This window comes from Moschus berezovskii, chromosome 20 (genome assembly GCF_049115385.1).
Source record: "Moschus berezovskii isolate FMDL1 chromosome 20, NW_MosBer_1.0, whole genome shotgun sequence".
NCBI classification, from domain to species: Eukaryota; Metazoa; Chordata; class Mammalia; order Artiodactyla; family Moschidae; genus Moschus; species Moschus berezovskii.
Genome location: NC_142479.1, coordinates 42,771,117 through 42,792,598, shown reverse-complemented (window position 1 = coordinate 42,792,598; position 21,482 = coordinate 42,771,117). Strand labels below are relative to the sequence as shown.

Here is a 21,482-nt window from a genome sequence, read left to right as displayed (position 1 = left end):
TCCTCTCTAACTTTTAACACCTGCTGAGAAGAGACAAGAAAGAAACCTAGCTGGTTACAGGACTACTATGAAGTAGTAGGTTTGAAAAAGAGAAAGGCCCAAAGGGAAGGAGGGACCTGATTGACTTAAATTTTGGAAGAACATTTACTTTCATACTGTTTAAAATAAAAAAATTGTCTATGAATTCCCCTAGACGTGAAGAAAGTCGTGAGAAAACAGAGTACAGATATGGGAATGTTTTCCTAAGTTCTAAATGCAAATCAGGTTGTCTTTCTCTTTGTCCAAGGGGGCTTTAAAAAAAAAAACCAAACATGCGGTTCAGTTAGCAACCAAGGTAACAGAAACAGACTTTGTTCAGGAATTAGCTTTGTACTAGCTTTCACTCGGAGAAGGCAATGGCAAGCCACTCCAGTACTCTTGCCTAGAAAATCCCATGGATGGAGGAGGAGCCTGGTGGGCTGCAGTCCGTGGGGTCACTAAGGGTCGGACACGACTGAGCGACTTCACTTTCCCTTTTCACTTTTACACATTGGAGAAGAAAATGGCAACCCACTCCAGTGTTCTTGCCTGGAGAATCCCAGGGACGGGGGAGCCTGGTGGGCTTCCGTCTATGGGGTCACACAGAGTCGGACACGACTGAAGTGACTTAGCAGCAGCAGCTTTCACTAGAAATTCTAGGAAAAGAGGAAGGTTCTTTTGAGTGTTTCCTTGCTCCTGGAGCTCGGACTAATTAGGCAATACTAAGAATTTCCTTCCTCATTGTGTTTCAGAAAAGGTAAAAAGGTTGAGCTCTGACAAGAAACCTCACTGCGAACAGCAGCCTAATAAAGTAATCTAATAAAGCTGACACAGACACCACACCCAGCCAAATAAACTGCTACACAGTTTTCATTTAAAATACCTTTCATTTCCCTTAAGGTGACAGGTGTAAGCCTAAAAGCATACACACACATATATTCCTTCCTTCCAGACACTGATGCTTTAAAAATAGTTTCAGCATCCCTATTGCAAGACACTCTTCTACCAAGGTGTAACTGTGTGCAAATACTGTGCATGCCAAATTTCAAAAGAAAACAGCAATAAACGTGCCTCTTTGGGAAGAATAAACGTATTTGTAGTCTAATAGAGTCTGAATGCAAATTGTTGAGGAATTATTACAAAGCTATAAAATAATGGATCTGACAGCTTTTTTAATTGTGTCTTCCACCACTTGCTTTGTAGCTCTCAATACTGGAAATGGGTTAATTTTTTTCTTTCTGGACATGAGTAGAAATGTAAAACTGCTGGCTCTGACCCTTCATGTTCCTGCCAGGTTTGAGGAGAAGACATTATTATTTAACACATCACTTCACTTCGATTCAAAGGTTTCTGTAAAATATTATTGTAATAAGATTGTTTTAACTTAACTAATATATTTCTAATACTTTTCAGTGAAGTGCTATTAATATAATGTCATTTCTATTTTTCAGTTTTTAAAGAATCACTAACACCTGCACACTGACAGGCACATACTCTTTCCATTTACCATGACATGGAAATCCGACGGGCACTAGCTATGCCCAGAATGGGAGTCAGCTTCATCACCTAGTGAGTGGGGGTGATTTGTGCACATCTCCAGGGGAGTGTTAAGCCTTCTGAATACTACTCACAACTCAACTGGAAATCCAGGAGGAGGGGTATTAACAATACTCTCAGTGTTCAATGAGAGAAATTAAAACAGTATAAATGTATCTGAATCTTCAGCTCTTTTCTTCTCTTCAAGCAAAATTTTAGAGAGGAAAATTGTGTTTGCCTACTTCAGACTATAGGATCAACCGTTTTTCTAAGTCCAAATAGCAATATTTCAAATGGTCCATAAAATAAGAGAAATACCAACCCCTCAACTTGCAAAAATTGATAAAATAACAATAAATTTAAAACCTTTGCTTGAGTTGAGCCTTTTATTTGATTACCAGGAATACTCACATGTGTGGGTTTTGAACTCCTGCAGGATTGGGATTCAGAGTAAACCTTGCTGTAGATTTGAAAGGTGGATTTGCAAAATTCAACTTCAGTGCTTTGCGTTTACCTAAGAAATAACAAATAAAAAGTAAAAGTTTCAAGTACTATAAAACAGGTAGGATTCTGAGGGCATAAGAAATTCACACCAAGACGCAGGAAATTTTGCTTTAACATATAGTTAAAATAATATTTTGAGAAGTGGCAAAGAATTTCTCAGAATTAAGAAAAAGTAAATAAAAAGGATCCAAAGTTGTTACTAACCACAAATCACTCATTGTCTCCAAAAGAACAGAAAACAGTGCTCAGTGCTTTCAGTTTACATTGTTCAGAGGTGCGAAGGCTTTTGCATGTAAAAATACCACTATAAAAATCATTCTCCTCGGCAGATACATTGAAAAATACTAAAATATCAGCACCTTTCCAGTTACATTTTAATTCTTTAGTTTAATAAAAATCATTTCCCCTCAAATGTAGTATAAACAACTGAGTGAAGAAAATAAAGCATTTCACAACCATGATGCTAAAACCACCACGGAGCAGTCCATTTCAAGTTAACAACACAGGCAAGCCAAACCATCATTTCTTTGGGGCAATTTATTTGGCTTGGGAAGGGAGAAATTATCAATGTTTTGTTATATCATTTTTTTAAAAAGTCCTTTACAGAAAATACAGAAAAGATAAACAAAAATATATAATATTATATATACACCTATAAGTATATAGGGTTTTAAAAACTTGTATGTACACTTAAAAGTCCAATTATCCCAAAATAATCGTTGTCTATTGCAGACTACTTTCTACACAGAAATTTTTTTTTTCCTCTACAATCAAAATCAGACCACAGTGCCGATTTGCAACATGCTTTAGTTACAGATCATATTTTTTTCTATGTCAATAAATCTTACAAAATCATTAGTGTAGGGGTTTACTATATGGAAATTTTGTAACAGAGTTGGGTTTTTCCACATTTTTAGTACATCTTGGGTGCATGTACATATTAAGGATGCATTTTATAACACTCATTTTTCACAGTGTATCATACACGTATCTACCTATTCCAACAACATCTCTCCCATCCAAACCCCTTCCCGCCTCAGTGGATTCAGAAGACGTGTTAGAGGGCTCAACCCACTCGGCCCAGGGCTTTGAGGAGACTGGAAGGCTGAGAGCACCACGCTGGCGAGACAGGACCATAGGGCAGGAGCACGGGGCTCCTATGGGGCTCCAGGAGCGGCACTCAGGGATGTGCCTTGCTACAGGATAACATTGTCAGAAATATAAGGAGCCCACTGTCAGAAATAAGCAGAGTACAATGTGAATTTTCCACAGAAGTTGTCCTACTGGGTGCCTTTTTAAAAGAAATAATAATTTTTAATTTGATCACAAGTAGAGAAGGGGTATTCAAACTATACATACAAAAGGTATTAAAAAAGCAAAAAAAAAAATCTTTAAAAAATTAAATAAAGACTGAAAATTCTTGCAATATAAAATAAAAAACTACGTAAGGACATCACACAAGTCAAGAAAAAAATACAAAAAATGGCAAGGGTACAAAAAGTTATGCAAAACTGAGAAAAAATTATGAAAGGTACTTAGTGACACCAAAACCAGTTAAAACTTTTGTTCATGCGAAACTGGAAAAGTTTAGAGGTTTTATTTTTGTACACATACATTTATTCTTTTAATGATAATATGGTGATCAGATGACCAGGTAAAAGAATCACTAGCAAATACATTGTTGGCAGAAGAAAAACCTTTGGGAAGAGGCTCAGCAGCAAACAAGCAGCAGCTTTAAATGAGTAAGTTTTTTCATGTCCTGCAAACCTGTCTTTAAGGAAGGTTTAAAGGTGGAGGACCGTTCGCAGGCCCTGCTAGATTCTGAAATTGTTTGGGACTGCTTGCTCACTCCTTCCTGCCTTCAGTTTTCTCCCTTTTTGAATGAAAATCTCCCTAACAGTTATTCACTGCCTAACCTACCACCGTAAATTTTTTGGAAGCAGATAATTCATCGTCTAGTTACTAGGTTCACAGATGGAGAAGAAATTGGTGTCATGAAGGATCATACTCAAGAGTCTCACCATACCTGACTGAGATGCTTCCAATGACGAGATCTGGGACTGGTGAGCTGCCGATGTCTAGACAAGGTCTGGACTTCAGCTGATTTTGTAATGAGCCAAGACTTCTGGGAAATGTTGAGGAGGGCGAATTTGCATGTGGGACAGATGTAATTACATAGGGACCAGAGGTAGTGGGCAGAAAAAGTGGCCCCCAAAATACCGGAATCTATGAATGCTACTTTATATGGCAAATTAAGAACCTGTGCAATCATAAATTTGAATTAGCTCAATGCTTACAAGCTCCCCAAATCAAAGGCTGAACACCACTTGTCCTGTGTGTGTTTGAAACTGACTGGTACATCACCCGTATTCTCTGCAGGGTGAAAAAGTGATAAAAGATTAAATGCTAAGGACAATAACAGAACATAGAATCACTGTGAAAACTATCCAAAGAAAGACACTAAAACTGGCCCTCTCTGCAAAAGGCCAATTTGACAGGACAGTAGCTAACCTCTGTAGGCAAATAAAACATGTTACTATAATTAAAACTTACTCAAACTGCTCTTTTGAAAACAAATATTTCTATACAATACACACACACACACACACACACACAGATTCCTTTTCACACTGCATTCCCATTAAACAAAAATAAATTAGGGTCCTTAAAGGACACTTACTATATAAATGAACGCGCACACAAGGAGCGGAATGTGACTTAACTTACATAAATGAGATTTAAACACACTCTTTACTTCAGAAACATCTGCAGCTATCCTAAAAACAGTCCAATTATATATTTTGATCTTTCACCAACAAAATACACTAAAGAATTCTATAAAAGTTCAAAGTCTCTATAAGCAACAATGACTCAAAGTCTGAGATTGAGTTACATGACCAGTTCTCAGCAGTGCACCCCACATTTAAGAGGACAAGGAACATCCCAGAAAGGCCATCAAAGGTGAGGTGGATGGTAGAAAGAGGCAGCTTCTATAATACTTTAAGGGTTATTTCTGAATCTCTGTAGGCATGAGCCTTTTTGTTTGCTTGTTTAAGCATCTATTCCTCTATATTCATTCTCTAAGTAAGAACCTTTCTTAGTTCTCATCTTTTTTGTCTTTACCTCTTTTTCTCAAGGGGCCCAAAAAACTAAACCCTAAAGGCAACCTGTCACCATGTATTCAGATATTTTGACAAAACTACAAATAAACAGGATATTGGATCAATATGGATTTTCTTTTTCAATTGCCTGCAACAGGCAGAAAAGAGTATAAGGATACTATAGATGGCTAGTGAAGATTTTTAGAAGCTAACAGGGATTAAAATAGCTTTACAAGTAATTTAAAGTCACTATCAAGAAAGACTATAAATTTGTGATTATAATCCTCCCTTTGGTAAGACTGTCACCAAATAATAAATTCCTAACCAATCAACAGAAATAAACAGACCCTCCCCTTATCTGCAGTAGGACAGAAACAAGGCAGGTCAAACACCTTATTTATACGGAAGGAGTTTCCTGTAGAGAATACTGTCTTTGTATACCTGAAACCCAAGTTCGGTGCCTGATATAGAAAATATGTTCACATGTTTACCGATCTGGGAATAAATCTGACAGGGACAGACCCAGACAACGAAAAGCGCGGGTTAAATCAGCTGGAATCAGTTTCTGCTGTTTGCACCCAGAAACCCTGACTGATACGGAAAACAGTATGTGTCCTCATCCAGTCATATTCCCAGAGCGCTGCTGCGTCCTTTAGGGCAAGGCTGTCTGACTTTCTTCATGCCATAATTTACATGACAATGAGGACAGCTGTTCAATGCAGGGAGAAAATGAGAACCACAGCTGGCCCCGAAGCTGGCCGAGGTGGTTCAGCAGCCTCAAGCCCCACTCAGCCGCTCCAAGGGCCAAGGGGTCAACCTTTCTGCATTACCCTTGAAATTCTGGTTTCAAAGTTCTGGCCCTAAAAGGATGCCAGTGACAATTACATAACCCTTCCAGTATCATCACTCTACAATTTCTTCCTCACAGTTCTCATGGGAGGAGCATTCCCAAGCATGGGATTTTCAAGAATATTCAGAACGGCGACTCTGAAGCAGGAGGACCTGTCCAAGCATATCCATACTCACTACGGCCCAGGAGTATCTTTTGCTCTAATTCTGACCACAGAACAACTTAGAATATTGAGGCTGAAAGGAAGACATCTTTCAGCTTTCAGATCTCCGTGGTTTCTGCAGTAGACTGTTACAGAAATAGCCGCCAATGAACCACAGCTCCGTGTCCATGTCTCTCTGCAACGTGACTCTGCTGGTGCTGCCATCACAGGTGGAACCTGTGTTCCCCCTCATGAATCCAGGCAGGCCCGGAACGTGCCCTTGCCGGTTCCACTCTCACCCTCCTGCAGAGTTCCTGAGTCTAAACGGAAATCAGGTCAGTCAAGCTTCCTGGACGATGAAGGAGCACATGGAGCGGGAAGCCTGAAGGCCCGGCCAGTCCAGCTGAGCTGAAGCAGCCCCAGCAGACCAACGAGCTGAACGCAGACATGTGAGTAACAAACAGAATCATGACAAATTAAACAACTGCTGTTTTAAGCCACTACTCACACGCCAGAGGAGTTGGCAGAAATGATGGAAAGGTGATCAGATCAGTCTCTCTGGAGGAAGCCCCCTGCCACCACAGGGGACTCCCCAGAACCAAGGCCGAGAGTAGGTGGGAACCTTAACTACAACAGACAGAGCACTATCATACCTCCAGGAATACCAGTGACTGATCTATAAGTATTCAGAGCACCCCACCAAGGGTCGGGGAAAGAACTGCCTTAAATTCTCATTTCTCCCTTGGCTCTGAGTAACCTCATTTGCAAAACAGAAAGAATATGCAGAGTAATTTTTCAAGTTACCTGTAATCACCGGAAAAGAGGAAGACAATTCCAACTATGCAACCTCAAACAACTTCAGAAATGAGGAAACAAAGTGGCAGATAAGAGTTTACTTTCATCCCCTTTTCTGCCTCCATTTCTACCATAACAAGTGCTCTCTCTTCTATTATGAACTCAAGGGAGTAAGAGAGGAAGGACATTGACTTGGAATCAGGAGAAATGGGCAACGTTGTCCATTCTAGGCTCGCAGTCCCAGGCATTCCAATCATTAAACGAGCCACTATCAGCTAACATCACATTGCTTCCTCCTCCTCCAGACTGGTACATAAGGGTAAGCAACATCCAAAAATTAATAAGATCTCACTTAGAACTCTGAGCTCTCATCAATAAAACAAAACACTGTCACTCACCCATGCACGTAAGCATTCTGGAAACAGAACTGTGCTGAGTTTAAGAAACCAACAGCCCCTTCATCACATTTTAACATTTGTGTGTGTAAGATGGATTTGGGGGAAGTCCAATGAAAAGTTATGTAGCCAGAGGTGCAGAAATGTCACACTTGTATGCAAGCCAGTCTGCCAGGCAGAGGGGACCAAAGGACAAAGCAGTGACCTACACACAAAGACTACTGTCTTTGGTATCCTGCCAAAATTAAAAGGGACTGTGGTGGGAGGAAGTTAAAGGGTAGGAATAGGGAAGAAAAGTACTTTTGCTAGATACTAAGTGAGCACCAATGAAATACTGATGAAGATAAAAAGAGGGATATTTCTGTGGTCCAGTAATCCATGTATCTGTAAAACCAAGATAACAGACTGTCCCTTACAGTCGGAACTGCTGTGGTAAGGACTAACACAGGCTGGATGTCAATAACCAGCAAACAAATGTAACTCCTCCAACTAAACTGGCCAAATCCTGATTAGCCCAAACTCCTCAAAAATACCCAGGAAGCCAGCCAGTTCAGGAAGACCCTCCCGGGATCACCAGTACAGCACAAATGTCCAGGCTCTACTGAAATTTACAGGACTTGAGAAGCCTGTCCACACCACCATGCAGACAATCTTGGCTTTGGACCTCCACAGACCCAAGTTCTGCTGTGAGGACCCCAGGGTCACTGAGAGGCAAAGAGGGAAGCCCTCTGTCTGAACTGCAGAGCCTCAGTTAAAGCCACTACCTTCTGCAATGACACACCAGGAGAGAGTATAGGGCCTTACCAATCAATGACAGCAAATATCCCCATTAGAAAACACACAAACGGCATGAATGGGTAATTAACAAAAGAAAGAATACAGATAGAACAGAAATAAGCCATTAACATGAAAAATAATTTTCAAATTCTTCTAGTCATCCAAAAAAATAAAATTCAATTTTTGCCTTAAATACCACACATAAATAGAGAGCCCTAATATCAAAGTTCGCAAGGTATGATAAGCAGCGGTCCCCAAGGGACTTTACCACAGCTGTACTTTCACAGCTGTGTGTAGTCAGATGGTGTCCCTTACCCACCTCAGTGCCAGCAATGCAGAAACTACTCATGTGCCTCAGTGGCCTAAGAATTACACCAGACACATAAATCCTCAACACTTCAGTCAACAGACAAACGGAAGAGCAAAGAATTCACTGCTGTGAGTGAATATTAACTGGCCCAGTTTCTAGAGGGCGATACCTACACAACACCTCAAAATGTCCTGATGGCTAAGCCAGTAGCTCCATCCCTAAGAATCTGTCCTTTAGGAAGTTAAAGACTACACAGACAGTTATCCACAGCAGAGATATTCGTGTTGGCTGAGTTATAAACATGGCGCACCTGTGTAGGGAATACCACACTACCCACCAAGAAAACACACCATAAAGGCCACTAACATGAGAACGAACAGTAACAGTGTAAGGGGGCTTTCTTTTTTAAATCAGGCAAAATACGTAATGTGTCTAATAAACTATCATTTCAGTAAAGCACATGTGCATATAATTTATAATACACACTCTCCAGAACATCACTGGTAATTAATTCATAGTGCTAAAATCGTAATTTTTTAATTTTTTCTGCTTTTCTGTTTCAGTTTTTCTACACTAAGGGTTTTTTTCTTTTCTTTTCTATTTTTATTATAACCTCCTTGCTCCTGACACCAGAACTTTCTAAAAGCGATCAATCTATTCTCTAAACATAACCTTGCTGAGGCTGAGAGAACATGTTTTTAAAAAATGGCCTTAAAAATACAAGTACACAGACCTCCCTGGTGGTCCAATGATTGGGGATCAGCTAAATTGACAATATTTTAATCTCCAAGAAAACAGGAAACGCTATCCAACGCAATCCCCTCCCTCCACAATGCCGTGCTCCAATGGCCACGCAAGCATAGCCGCCATGGGACCTTAACAGTGGGAATTCCAGGTACACACCTACCTTGAGAAGGTTCCAAACGGATACAGAGTGGTGGCAGCCATGACCGTCAGCACACCTCTGCCCCAGTGCAGAGAGAGAGGCAGACGTGCTAAGAACTCTGAGTCCTTCACGTGTCTCCAGCTTACTGAGCATCTCCTTATGCCTTCGTCCTTCACGGTCCCGTACAAAAGGCCTAGCCCATGACACGCCTACACTACGTTCCTCCATAGAGAAGCTCGGTGGCCACACGCGCTGAAAACCCTGGTCAGGGAGGGGAACATTCACAGCACACCAGTCAGTAACGGTGCCTAGCACCTTGTCCAGGCACCAGAACACTTTAAACCCACGTAATCCCCCAAATTCAGCCAAATCCACAGGGCATTTTGGCTCTCAAGCCTCAAATGTGTGAATGTACCAACAGGGGCCCCATGGAGACAAGTGAGACATAAACTCCGTGTTGATCAACTCCAACAAAACTTTCTACGCTGATGGTCAGAGAGCTCCCTTCTCCTGAGATGGGCAGACCTCCCCATCAGACCCCTCAGGTTTCCCAAAGTCTGAAGTTACTATCTCAGCACACACCAACAGCAATCTGTTAGGATATCTGGAAAGCCATCCACAGTGGCCCTCCTTCTAGTGGGACAAAGCACATAATAAGCAAACTTAGGAAAACTGTGCCAAAGAGAGTCACAGGGCTTGTTTCAAGTTTCCAATGCCCTGAGGCCAGGCAGAAGCTTCCACCAGCCTCATTATGGAGGCAGAGGTGCAGGTGTTCTCACAACGGCTTGCTTGAGCTCTAACAGGGAACAAAGTGCCCTCCGGTCTTATATCACATTTATTTTTCCTGCGTGGCAAACCCACAACATCCTATCATCACCATTTTAACTTCCCACCACCTATAAATGAAACAAGCACATTCACCGTATTTTCTAATAATACAGTCAGCATTTTTCCAATCAGCGCTTCCCAACTTTTTGATATGCACCACAGTGCTAAGAAAAGAACATGTACATGACACAATGAAGGCAAAGCAAGTGCCACTGACCTAGAGCTCCAGTGAGTGGTTCCAGGCCACAGGGCTAAGGAGGTGACCATTTCAGCCAACAGCAGGACCTCAACTGGGCAGCTCCTAAAAAAACCAGATCTGACTTCTCCTTACAGAGTTTACTTAGAATAATATCATTATCAATTCAGTTCAGTTGCTCAGTTGTGTCTGCCTCTTTGCGACCCCATGGACACACAAGGCTTCCCTGTCCATCACCAACTCCCAGAGCTTGCTCAAACTCATGTCCATTGAGTTGGCGATACCATCCAATCATCTCATCCTCTGTCGTCCCCTTCTCCTCCTGCCTTCAATCTTTCCCAGCATCAGGGTCTTTTCCAATGAGTCATTTCTTTGCATCAGGTGGCCAAAGTTTTGGAGCTTCAGTATCAGTCCTTTCAATGAACATTCGGGACTGATTTCCTTTAGGACTGACTGGTTTGATCTCCTTGCAGTTCAAGGGACTCTCATGCAACAAAGCCAGATTTTTGTCAAATGTTAATTTCTTCCTTTATCTAATTTCTTTCCTTATCAGCCTAAAATACCAACAAGGATTTCCACACATTCATAAATAATTAACTCTTCTAAACTAATCCTATAACGTAGCGAGTAGATTAGGATAAAGGAAGCTATTTCTTTTACAGACAATTTAGCATCACACTGGAGGTACCACTCAGTCCTCAGACAGGACATCTTGATCCTTTTCACAACAGAAAATCAACTACCCACTGGCCAAGGAGACAGTGGGTACCCACTCTTCCTTCCTGGTAACTCCAGATTAGCCTGTCTAGAAACTGTACTGATTCAAAGCTACGTGTCTGCCGTATGCATGCACAGGGTTTTGCTACAGACACTATCTGTGATATATAAATAATTTTTTTTAAATGCATGTGATATTTGTCTGAGGCTACTAGGACAGAGCTCCTACAACCCTTGGAATTTCCTAAGTAATAAACATCTTTTATTATTCATGAAAAGCCTCCTTCCACTACATCAGGGTTTATGCTAATTAGGTGGAGGGTGGGGAGGGAGTACAGAACTTCTGGATGGGGGCCGCTAGTGTCCAGAAAAACCAGTCAAGTGATCAGAGGGTGATAACTTTCAGCCTCAGCCCCACCCACCAACCACCACGGAAGGGAGAGGGTGAGGAGACTGAGTTCAATCCCCAAAGGTCAATGATTTAATCAGTCATACCTTTGCAATGAAAGTTTCATAAAAACTCCCCAAAATTAGCTCTGAGATTCCTGATTGGCAAACACACAGAAGAGACAGAAGGATGATGCACCCAGACAAGGCAGGGAAGCGACGCCCTCCTCTCTCTCCATCCCTTGCCCTATGCCTCTGCTATCTGGCTCTTCCTGAGTTACACACGTTTATAATAAATTGGTGAACATAAGTAAAGTGTTTTCCTGAGTTCTGTGAGCTGTTCTAGCAAATAAGTGAACCCTGGCAGGGGGGTGGGGGGCTGGTGCTAAGGGAACCCTGTAACATGCAGTTAGCCAGGAAGAAGTGTGAGCAGCCTGGGCACCCCATTTGCAGCTGGATCTGAAGTCAGGGCCACTTTATGGGGCTGAACCCTTTAACCTGTGAAATGTGATGCTAACTAACCCCAGGTAGACAGTGTCAGAACTGAGTTGCACAGTTGATGCTGGAAGACTGTGTGGGGTCAGAAAATACCTCAGTGTCAAAATGTGAAACAGTGAAAAGTGAGGAATATTAAGATTTCCTAAAGGCAAAAGAAGTTAAGGTCAAGAAGTAAATCTTTCCTTATTTTCATCAATATTTATAAATTGATATTTTTATGCTACCCAAATCTGTGAGCAAGCCTGCAACTTGTGCCACCGAAAGCAGAAGGGACGCTATATCTCAAGGATAGTTTCTCCAATTCTAAAATATCATCCATAGTTAGAGGAGGGGCCAAAAGCCCTACAACATATAATGTTAAACTAGTCCTCAAGAGCATACCTCATTTATTATACAACGACCCCTTGCTTCCTCGGGGACACGGTCAACATCTGAACAAAAGCATTCTCACGCTCAGAACCTACATACTCATATGGATGACTTCTGACCACTGGAAATTAGATTTAGCACTCCGGTGACTTTTCATAATAGCACCTGCGTATCACAGGAACTCAAATATTTCTTGAATAAATGAATAATCCGAGCTCAAGTTTTGATTTAACACCCTTAGGACAAATAGCTTCACTCAGACGTCTTGATTAGGGGTTTTATCCGTACTTCCTGATAGATCTAATTTGTTGCTTCTTTGGTTCACATTAATCAAAAGAAGCACAGCTAGAAGTTAGGTAGGTTCTCTGGAAAAGTTAGCCTGCAAACTTTAACTAAAGAAATGCACCTAACTAATAGAAGTTCATGACGCAAGCATTAGTCACCATCCTCCGGCTTTAAAAAAAACAACTGGCATTTTTAACTGCCTGCAGTTGCAAGATTTGTGATCATCTTCTATACACTCAACCAACTTTTTCCATTTCAGCGCTGCATTACCCTAGACATCTGATGGAGGTGTCTCGAGTTTGTTATTCACAACTGTGCAAGGTCAAAGCCAGAACACCAACACAGGGAGACACTCATCCTGTAGTCACAAGACGGGTGACGGAACAGGGACAGTGACAGGGAAAGCTGCCTAAGAAACTGTCATTGATGAAAGGTGAATAACGACACATGCTGAACAAGCATAAACCAGTCACTGAGAAGGTGACTGCCAACTGGAACACAGGGTGTTCACGGCTTTTGTGGTTGTTGTTTTTTTTTTTAATATCTTGGATGAGAACTCCTATTTCCTTCTATTCTCACCAAACTGACTTTCGATGACTAATCTTGGTTCCCAAGTCCTGGAAAGAGAATGCCTGGAGGAGCTGAGCACTCTAAGTACTGAATATCAATTAATGAGCAAAGCTGGCATCTGTTCGGGTCTGATCTTAATTTGGCAGAACTGGTCTCACATGCCCAATGGTTCCTCAACTTCACCAAAAAAAAAAGACAAGAATATTATTTGACATGGCTTTTTATTACCTACAGAGATTGAAAGATCTTTAAAAGGTTGAACCCTGGTTAGGGAATAGATTAACTCATGTTCCAGGATAAGAAGAAGAGACAAATGTTCAGTTCTAATTCTCTTGGAGAATAGAAAAGTGCAATTAGGGCTTGTGTACGTGCGTGTGCATATATATACATGTACCTCACATCCAGCAGCACTGGTGCAGTTAAGTCACACATGCATTCGACAATATGCCCCAAACACAAACTATTTGTTGATTGAAGACAGCAACTATTTGCAGAAAACCACAAATGTTTAGAAACGCAAGTTAACCAGTCCTAAATGAAAGAATTAGCCTTGACAAAAACCACTGACGGTGGCCAGAAGCATCAGGTGAAAGGCTGACGGGGAAGTTTATTTCACATGAATCACACTGAGAGCACCGAAACCCACTGATCAGTCCTAGGGAGAGCTGCAACCAGAAATCACGTGCCTCCTGATGTGATGCAACAAAACACACAGCACCGCCTATCAAGTGATCCTGTCCAAAACCTGAAGCTCTACATGACCAAAGCTTCTGCAGCTAACTATCAAGTAACAGGAAATGCGGGGCAACGAGGAACATGTGAAACACTAATTACTAAAGGGATGTAATCAGTCAAATCCAAAGTGTACAAAATGCTACAAAATACATGATTCAAGTTTTTCAATGAATAAGTGGTAAGAAAAAAAGGAGAGAAGATGGAGCTGCTTTAAGGAAATTTAAGAGACATATCAACCAGATGCAGTGTGGACCTTGTTGAGAGCTCAAGAACAAATCAACTGTGAATAAGGCACCTGTAGGACATTTGGTGATGGACAGGGAGGCCTGGCGTGCTGTGATTCATGGGGTCACGGAGAGTCGGACATGACTGAGCGACTGAACTGAACTGAGGACATTTGAGGAAATCTGAACACTGAGTGGCTGTCTGATAATACTGTTTTGTTTACTTAACAGTGTGATAAGGCATTGAAGTTATAGGAGTCTAACCCTTATCACTTAGAAGACGTGTGACTGACACATCTGAGGATGAACTACAACAATCAGAACTTGCTTGACAGTGTTTTAGTAGAGGGAAGTACAACAAATGCAGTAAAGTTGGCCATAAGTTTGACGCTATGTAATAGGTACAGGGGGTTTATTATACTATTCTAAGTTGGAAAACGTCTATCATCAAAAGTTTTTTTAAAAATTAATGTTCTTTCTTCCACCTCTCATTACAACAATGTAGGAGGGACATAAATCTTTTGCTAAAAGTATCAACTGGTTTTCAAGAGCCTGTGCACAAGTCTGTCTTCAAGCAGCACATGGCTGCACCACCACCGTGTTCACTGACACCCCCAGTCTCCTGACCTACTCATCTCTGCCAGCCGTTCTGCAAACAAGTCATCTCACAATCCCACCCAAAGCATTCCATTCTCTGCATCTGTCTACATCAGAATTTAGAGTTTTCATTGACCACTTCTTCCCTAGTGGTAGATCCCTTCTGTCCCTTCATTCAGAGCCACAAGAAGGAATCTCTCCACTTAATGTTTCCGTTCCGTTGCTCAGTCGTGGCCGACTCTATGCGACCCCGTGGACTGTAGCCTACCAGGCTTCTCCGTCCATGGGATTCTCCAGGCAAGAATACTGGAGTGGGTTACCGTTTCCTTCTCCAGGGAATCTTCCCAACCCAGGGATCAAACCCGGGTCTCCCGCATTGGAGGCAGATGCTTTAACCTCTGAGCCAGCAGGGAAGCCCCCACTTAATGTTTAGTCAGACTTTATAGATAAATTTTGAAATTCTCTGGGGAAAAAAAGAAAACTCAAAAGTGACATAAGTCCAGATCTCACGACCATTTTCAACTGAAGACCCCTTAAAAGTCATCTGGTTTAAAGCATCACTCCTATGAGTGCATACTGCTTTCTTTCAAGAATCAATAAAATGCTATGGTTTACAGCATGTAACCTGTGACCAGGCCAGCATCACATAGTCGGCCACTCTGTAGCTACATGACTTTGGAAAACGCCCTTCACTTTTCTGGGCTTCAGTCTCATCTACATACCTACTTCATAAGGCTGTTGAAAGAAACGGTGTTAATAACATAGATAATGTAAAGTGACAGACAAGATTAGGTAAGAAAAATAAAAAGCTTAGAACAGGGTTTGGCAAGCACTGAGAGTTACCTATTGTTGTTATTTATTTCTACCACGTGATCTGCCTCTTCATGTGCAATTCCTCAAAGAACATAAGCTTCTTCAGAGTAGGCTCAAGATTTAAACCATCTTTAAAGACAGCGGTGCCTCTCACCACTAGTGGCATATATATATTTATTAAATGTTATACCGTGCCTCTGTTTATTTAACTTTTTTAAGAGGTTCTCTAAACAGGAGTAAATATGTATACACTTTATTTTCATTTCTGAGTAATATTCACTGAATTCTACCTAATGAAAGATGAACACCAACATGGCCCCTGCAAATTTCCTCTGGAACATCTTTTCTTCTAGACACTTGTGTCTGGATTTTCAAAGCACTCAAAGTCATGCAGTAAGAATTCAAGTATTTACTGCACCTGGTTTAAAAACCATCACCCTAAATTTATAAGCTAAACTGAAAGTCACTTTGATTAAATGGAGAATTACTTGGGAATACTTTCTGGAAACTTCTCATAAAAGTGTTGTCAAATATCCTCTCATTGCTCAGAGTAAAGCTGGACTGAAAGATGAAGGGAGACTTCCTGTAGTGTGACTTCCTGCAGTGTGGGAGAACCACCCACTTTTTTCTCATTCAAAAAGACACAGTAAGCTTCTCCAAATGATTTTTAAGGTGCAACAGGTATTTGAAACCTTTCTTCTTCTAGCAACAAAACCATTTTCAGGAAGAATTAATGTTCCAATCACTCCCAAGACCAGAAATAATTAGGCAACATTCCCTTTGGAATGGTAATTGGTTTAAAGGGAACATGTGATTTGACTCTGCCAAGACTACAATTCATGGGCTTCAATTAGTATAAAAATAGTTTCTAGGCAGAAGGGCTTTCCACTGACACTTTATCAGGGTCCACAAAGATAGTGATAAATAGAATAGATGTTTAGTCCTAAGGAGTTGTGGCAAATCCTACAAAAGTCTCATTTTTCAGCTAACTTCAGCATGTATGCAAATTTAAATAACCCATGTTAACCTCCAATCGGAGCAAACGTGGTCATTCTGTTTCTTAGGATGGCTGACTTTAATACATTTCAAGCAATAAAATTTTAGTCATTGGGTATAGATTTTTGCCAAATAAAGAGGGAAATTAGAAGTTTAATCAATCAAGTGTTCTAAGCTCTTAGTTCTAAATGCAGGAGGGCTTGACCCTCCCTCCACTCCTTCCTCACCTGCTGTCTACACTCCACCTCCAACAAAGTCAAATACTCTCCTGAGGGAAACATCATCTTTCACAGAACTTACCAAGTCCATAAACTTAGAAATGACTTCCTCAAACTTCTGCAAAGACTCACAAAACATCCCTTCTCCTCTTTACTGGCTCATTCTTATTATTACCAATTTAAAAACAATCCAGGGCACTTATTCAAAAGAATAGTTTCACAATGAATGGAAAATCTGTCATTAGGATATCACCATTTCCCCCCAAATACCTAGCTGTGCAGTGTTATCCGAAGCAATCAATACCTGGAATCTAATTTCTACTACTGACTTCAAGGATAACAGTCTGCTCTGGAACATGAAATTTTCTAAATAAACATCTTGTCGCTATGCAAACATTCTCAAGGAAAACAATTTTTTAAAGCCACTAAATCTTTTCAGAGCTACGGAAAGTACAAAAGGCAAAGGTACAGAAACTCAACACTCCCAGAAGTTGTCTTTAGTCATCAAGAATTCTCCAGACATGGGCTGAAAATACACTGCAGCACATGGTGGGGAAAAAGAGCTAAAGTGCTCTTGTGTGAAATTATTTGCCAGATTCCCAACTGCTCTCACTTTGATTGGCACAGGATTCTATTAGGTGTTTTATGAGGAAAATCCCTATGCCCTGGGGTCTTAAAATTATCACAGAAATAAAAAATCAAAATGCGGACACGTGGAGGTAAATTGAATACTCACAAAACCATATCTCAAAAACTTTGTTTTGAGCAAATCTCCTGCTCCCCACCCATACAAAGAAAAACTGGTTTTATAAAGCAAGGCAAATCATATTTTAAAGAACTATGTTTACAAGTTAGCTTATTACAGTCACTGAGATATCAAACCTGCTCATAAATCACATAAACATATTTACAAGTACAAAATCATTAAATCCAAAAGATAAATGATGAACTAATCAACCTTCTAAATGTAGGAGCTCTACCTCGGAAAAAAGTATTTTCCCCTGATGTAGTCTTACATTCAAATTTTAGAAAAATTCAATAATCCAACAGTGTTAAAAAGAAATATTACTATTAAAATTAATAATAAAAATAAAAATAAAATATTAATATTTTAACACTGTTGTCTCAAATAATAACTTTATTTATCTTAAGATAAATAAGATAATATATATTCTTATATATATTTAGAAAACCAAATAAAGGCAGAAAATATAATTGATCAAAGATCATGAGGTATAACGTGGGTTTTTATTGAATTTCTATAAAAATCTGATTCCAAAATTAAATATGCAATCTCACACGTTGTGTGTGTGTGTTATAAACCTACACACATATCACCAATAAAACTCCACTAACCTTTAACAGGCAATTGTAATAAACTACTGGAATAGTGATACAGCAATAAAAAAAAGAAAAAACTATGTGTAAGTCAAACAATGGGGAAAAATTAATCCTTCAGAGCTTCCATTAGTCATCAGAACCATCTTACAATAAGTCTTTCTGATTTGTGATGGAGAATTGAACATTGAAGCAGCATTCACACTTGGTGGACTTTTAACAAAATGCACTTGTGTTCTCTGCATTCCATCCCCTCCTACAACTACTGTTGCTATATAATTATTTTTAATGAATTAAATTATAGTTTTTCTGATCATTTAAAACACCTTCAGAATGAAACTGGAGATTCTGGCACTAGAGTATATCCTAATAAGTAAGAAAATGCTGCTTTGGTGATTTCAAGCCCTTCATTTGCAAAGAAATGAGTGGCTACTTTTAACATACACTTAATGGCTATGTTCCAGAACAAACTGGAAGACTGATTCTCTGCAAACATTACCAAACTGCACTTATAAATTTTAAGTTACGCAGATCACAGGACCAGTCTTGGGTAAAAGTGTTAACAGATGTCAACAACTGAAAATTTACCCTAAAACGCAGGTACCAACATTACAAAAACAAGAACCATCAACTTAGAGCTGGCCTCCGCACCACCATCCCAGCTCCCACCCTCCCTTTTCCTCGAGACATCTTCTGAGGTCTGAGCCCACACAGACGGCTCTGCCTGACTCCATGGCAGGACAGACCACTGTAGGACCTCTGAGCCATGGTCCCCAGTCAGGAAGGCAGATACCAGGGGACCCCACAGCAGCCCTCATGCTGGTTCTCTCTCCTGACAGAACAGTGGGAGCAAAGGTGCCCAGTGCACAGCAGCTCCACTGCACTAAGAAGAGCCTGCCAGGGACATGGACCTGTTCTATTCACTTCTGCCCCAATAATCTCCATCACTGGATGGAACCTCAGTGTCCAACATGTGCTCTGTGAATGAATGCACAAAATTGTGCATGCGTGCATGCTAATGTCATTTCAGTCATGTCCGACTCTTTGTGACCTCATGGACTATAGCCCAACAGGCTCCTCTGTCCATGGGATTCTCCAGGCAAGAACACTGGAGTGGGCTGCCATTTCCTTCTCCAGTGGATCTTCCTGATCCAGGGATCGAACCTGAGTCTCCCATGGCTCCAGCACTGCAAGGTGGATTCTTTACCACTGAGCCACCGGGGAATTCCAAAAGCCGGAAAACTGAAAGGAGACCTCCCAAACAGAGATGGAGAAATAAAAAGGGAGAGCGCGGTCAGTGTGAAGAAGTGGTGAAGGCAACCAAAGGTGGGCATATACACACTTCCCAGTTAGGTTCTACCGCTACAGGAAAGCATGCAACACCTCAAACCTGGTATTTCCATAGCAAATGGAAAGAGACAGCACCGCACCGTTTAGACAGTCTGAAGGCATCTTACCTAAAGAGCTTTATAGTCACTGTATACACAATTTAAACTTAATACAATCAATATTTCTCATATTGTGGACTATAGAGAATAGTCTAAGGACTAAGAGAAAAAAGCAACAATGTAAATGCAATTCTAAATTTTTTAAATGGCAACATTTTTCTTAAATTAGATTTTATGTCCATAAATAAAAATTTACAAAATAACATTAAATATCAGAACAATGTTTTATGTTAAAATATAAATGAGAGCTAAAAACTGTTACAGCAAAAATGTCATATACATTTAAAACACAGTATAAATTAGAAGCTGTAACTTCATTATATGGAGGTATGTATCATGTGTAGGTTCCCTATAAGCAGGAAATCATGTACTATTTTTAGCTTAAGGTAAGACAAGGATGACAATATGGACCAATTAAAAAATTTTTATCCTAGTGTCTAGCATACTCTATTACTCATTATAGATTTATATTACAGGTAAACCATTCAAGAAATAAATTTTTGTTAACTACTTTTCCAAGGAAGTCATAATGTTCAACCAACGGAAATTAAGCATGTTGCTTCCACTGACTTCCCTGATAGCTCAGTTGGTAAAGAATCCACCTGCAATGCAGGAGAACCCAGTCCAATTCCTGGGTTGGGAAGATCCACTGGAGAAGGGTTAGGCTACCCACTCCAGTATTCTTGGGCTTCTCTTGTGACTCAGCTAGTAAAGAATATGCCCGCAATGCGGGAGACCTGGGTTCAATCCCTGAGTTGGGAAGATCCCCTGAAGAAGGGAAAGGCTACCCACTCCAGTATTCTGGCCTGGAGATTTCTATGGACTGTATGGTCCATGGGGTCACAAAGATTTGGACATGACTGAGTGACTTTCACTTACTCACTTCCATCAGAAAGTTTTAAAACAGCAGAAATGTTTTCTCCAGGTTAAATTATTTCGTTTGAACTAACTTAAAAATAATACATATCAGAGGATCTAAAATGGACAGCATGGTGACTATAGCTAACAACACAGAATTATATACTTGAAAGCTGTTAAGAGAGTAAATCTTAAAGGTTCTCAATCTTAGTTATGTGAGGTGATGGAGGCATTAACTAACCCTACTGTGGTAATCATTTCACAATATGTACGTGCATCAGACTATCATGAATGCACCTTAAACTCACACAGTGACATGTATCAATTACATCTCAAAAAGCTGGAGGAAAGAGAATAGTGTATATAAATAAGTCATGGAGTTTCCTGGTTGTCTAGTGGTTAAGGACTCCACACTTTCACTGCTAGATCCTGGGTTCAATCTGTGCTTAGGGAACTGATATCCTGGCAAATGGCATAGCCAAAAAGTAAAAAAAGGCACGACTGTTATCCTTCTCCACTCTATGAAACAACAAGCAGAAGATGAACACATTGTATTTTGGGATATATTTGTGGTAACTAAAGAACAGTCTTCTTGAATTGGGACTTTTTTATATTGCATTTTATACAAATGACATTTAAGTTTAAAATGCATTCGTTTTAGCTTTAGAAATTTTGCTTTCCTACAGAAAACCTATTCTGTATTCTATGAATACTGGTGCTTTAATATACAACCCTGGTCTATTTTGAGGGGAGTAGAAAGGAGAAAAAAAAAAAAAAAACCTTTGTTTTTAAAGAAAAAAATTTTAAATTCATTAAATGCATGCTTTAAAATAAGTCAACTTTAAAGCATGAAGTCTCAGAGTACATTTATACTATATGCTTTTTTGCTCTCCAATCGTAAAAGTGAACTTTCTTCAACTTGTGATTTAAATTGGCTAAGTCCAAATATCTATGTACATCTTTCTATACAACTATATACTATGAACATACATCTTTCTAAATCTAGTATATCTATGTCTATATATCTCTTTCTATACCTACATACATTTGAATACCTACATATGTTTCTCCATACTTATATACATTTGAAT

General features: G+C 40.2%; 1 protein-coding gene across 2 annotated transcripts in view; it reads right to left on the bottom strand.

Annotated features, from left to right (window-relative positions):
- Positions 1-21,482, bottom strand: part of MAP2K4 (mitogen-activated protein kinase kinase 4) — an 81,490-nt gene that overhangs the window by 49,116 nt on the left and 10,892 nt on the right. Inside the window, exon 2 of one of the 2 annotated variants that reach the window (XM_055407308.2) lies at positions 1,966-2,068. The exons of the other annotated variant lie outside the window; for it this stretch is intronic. Coding sequence (XP_055263283.1) covers positions 1,966-2,068 — 103 coding nt within the window. The remainder of the gene's footprint in view (positions 1-1,965; positions 2,069-21,482) is intronic. 2 annotated transcript variants of the gene reach the window in all.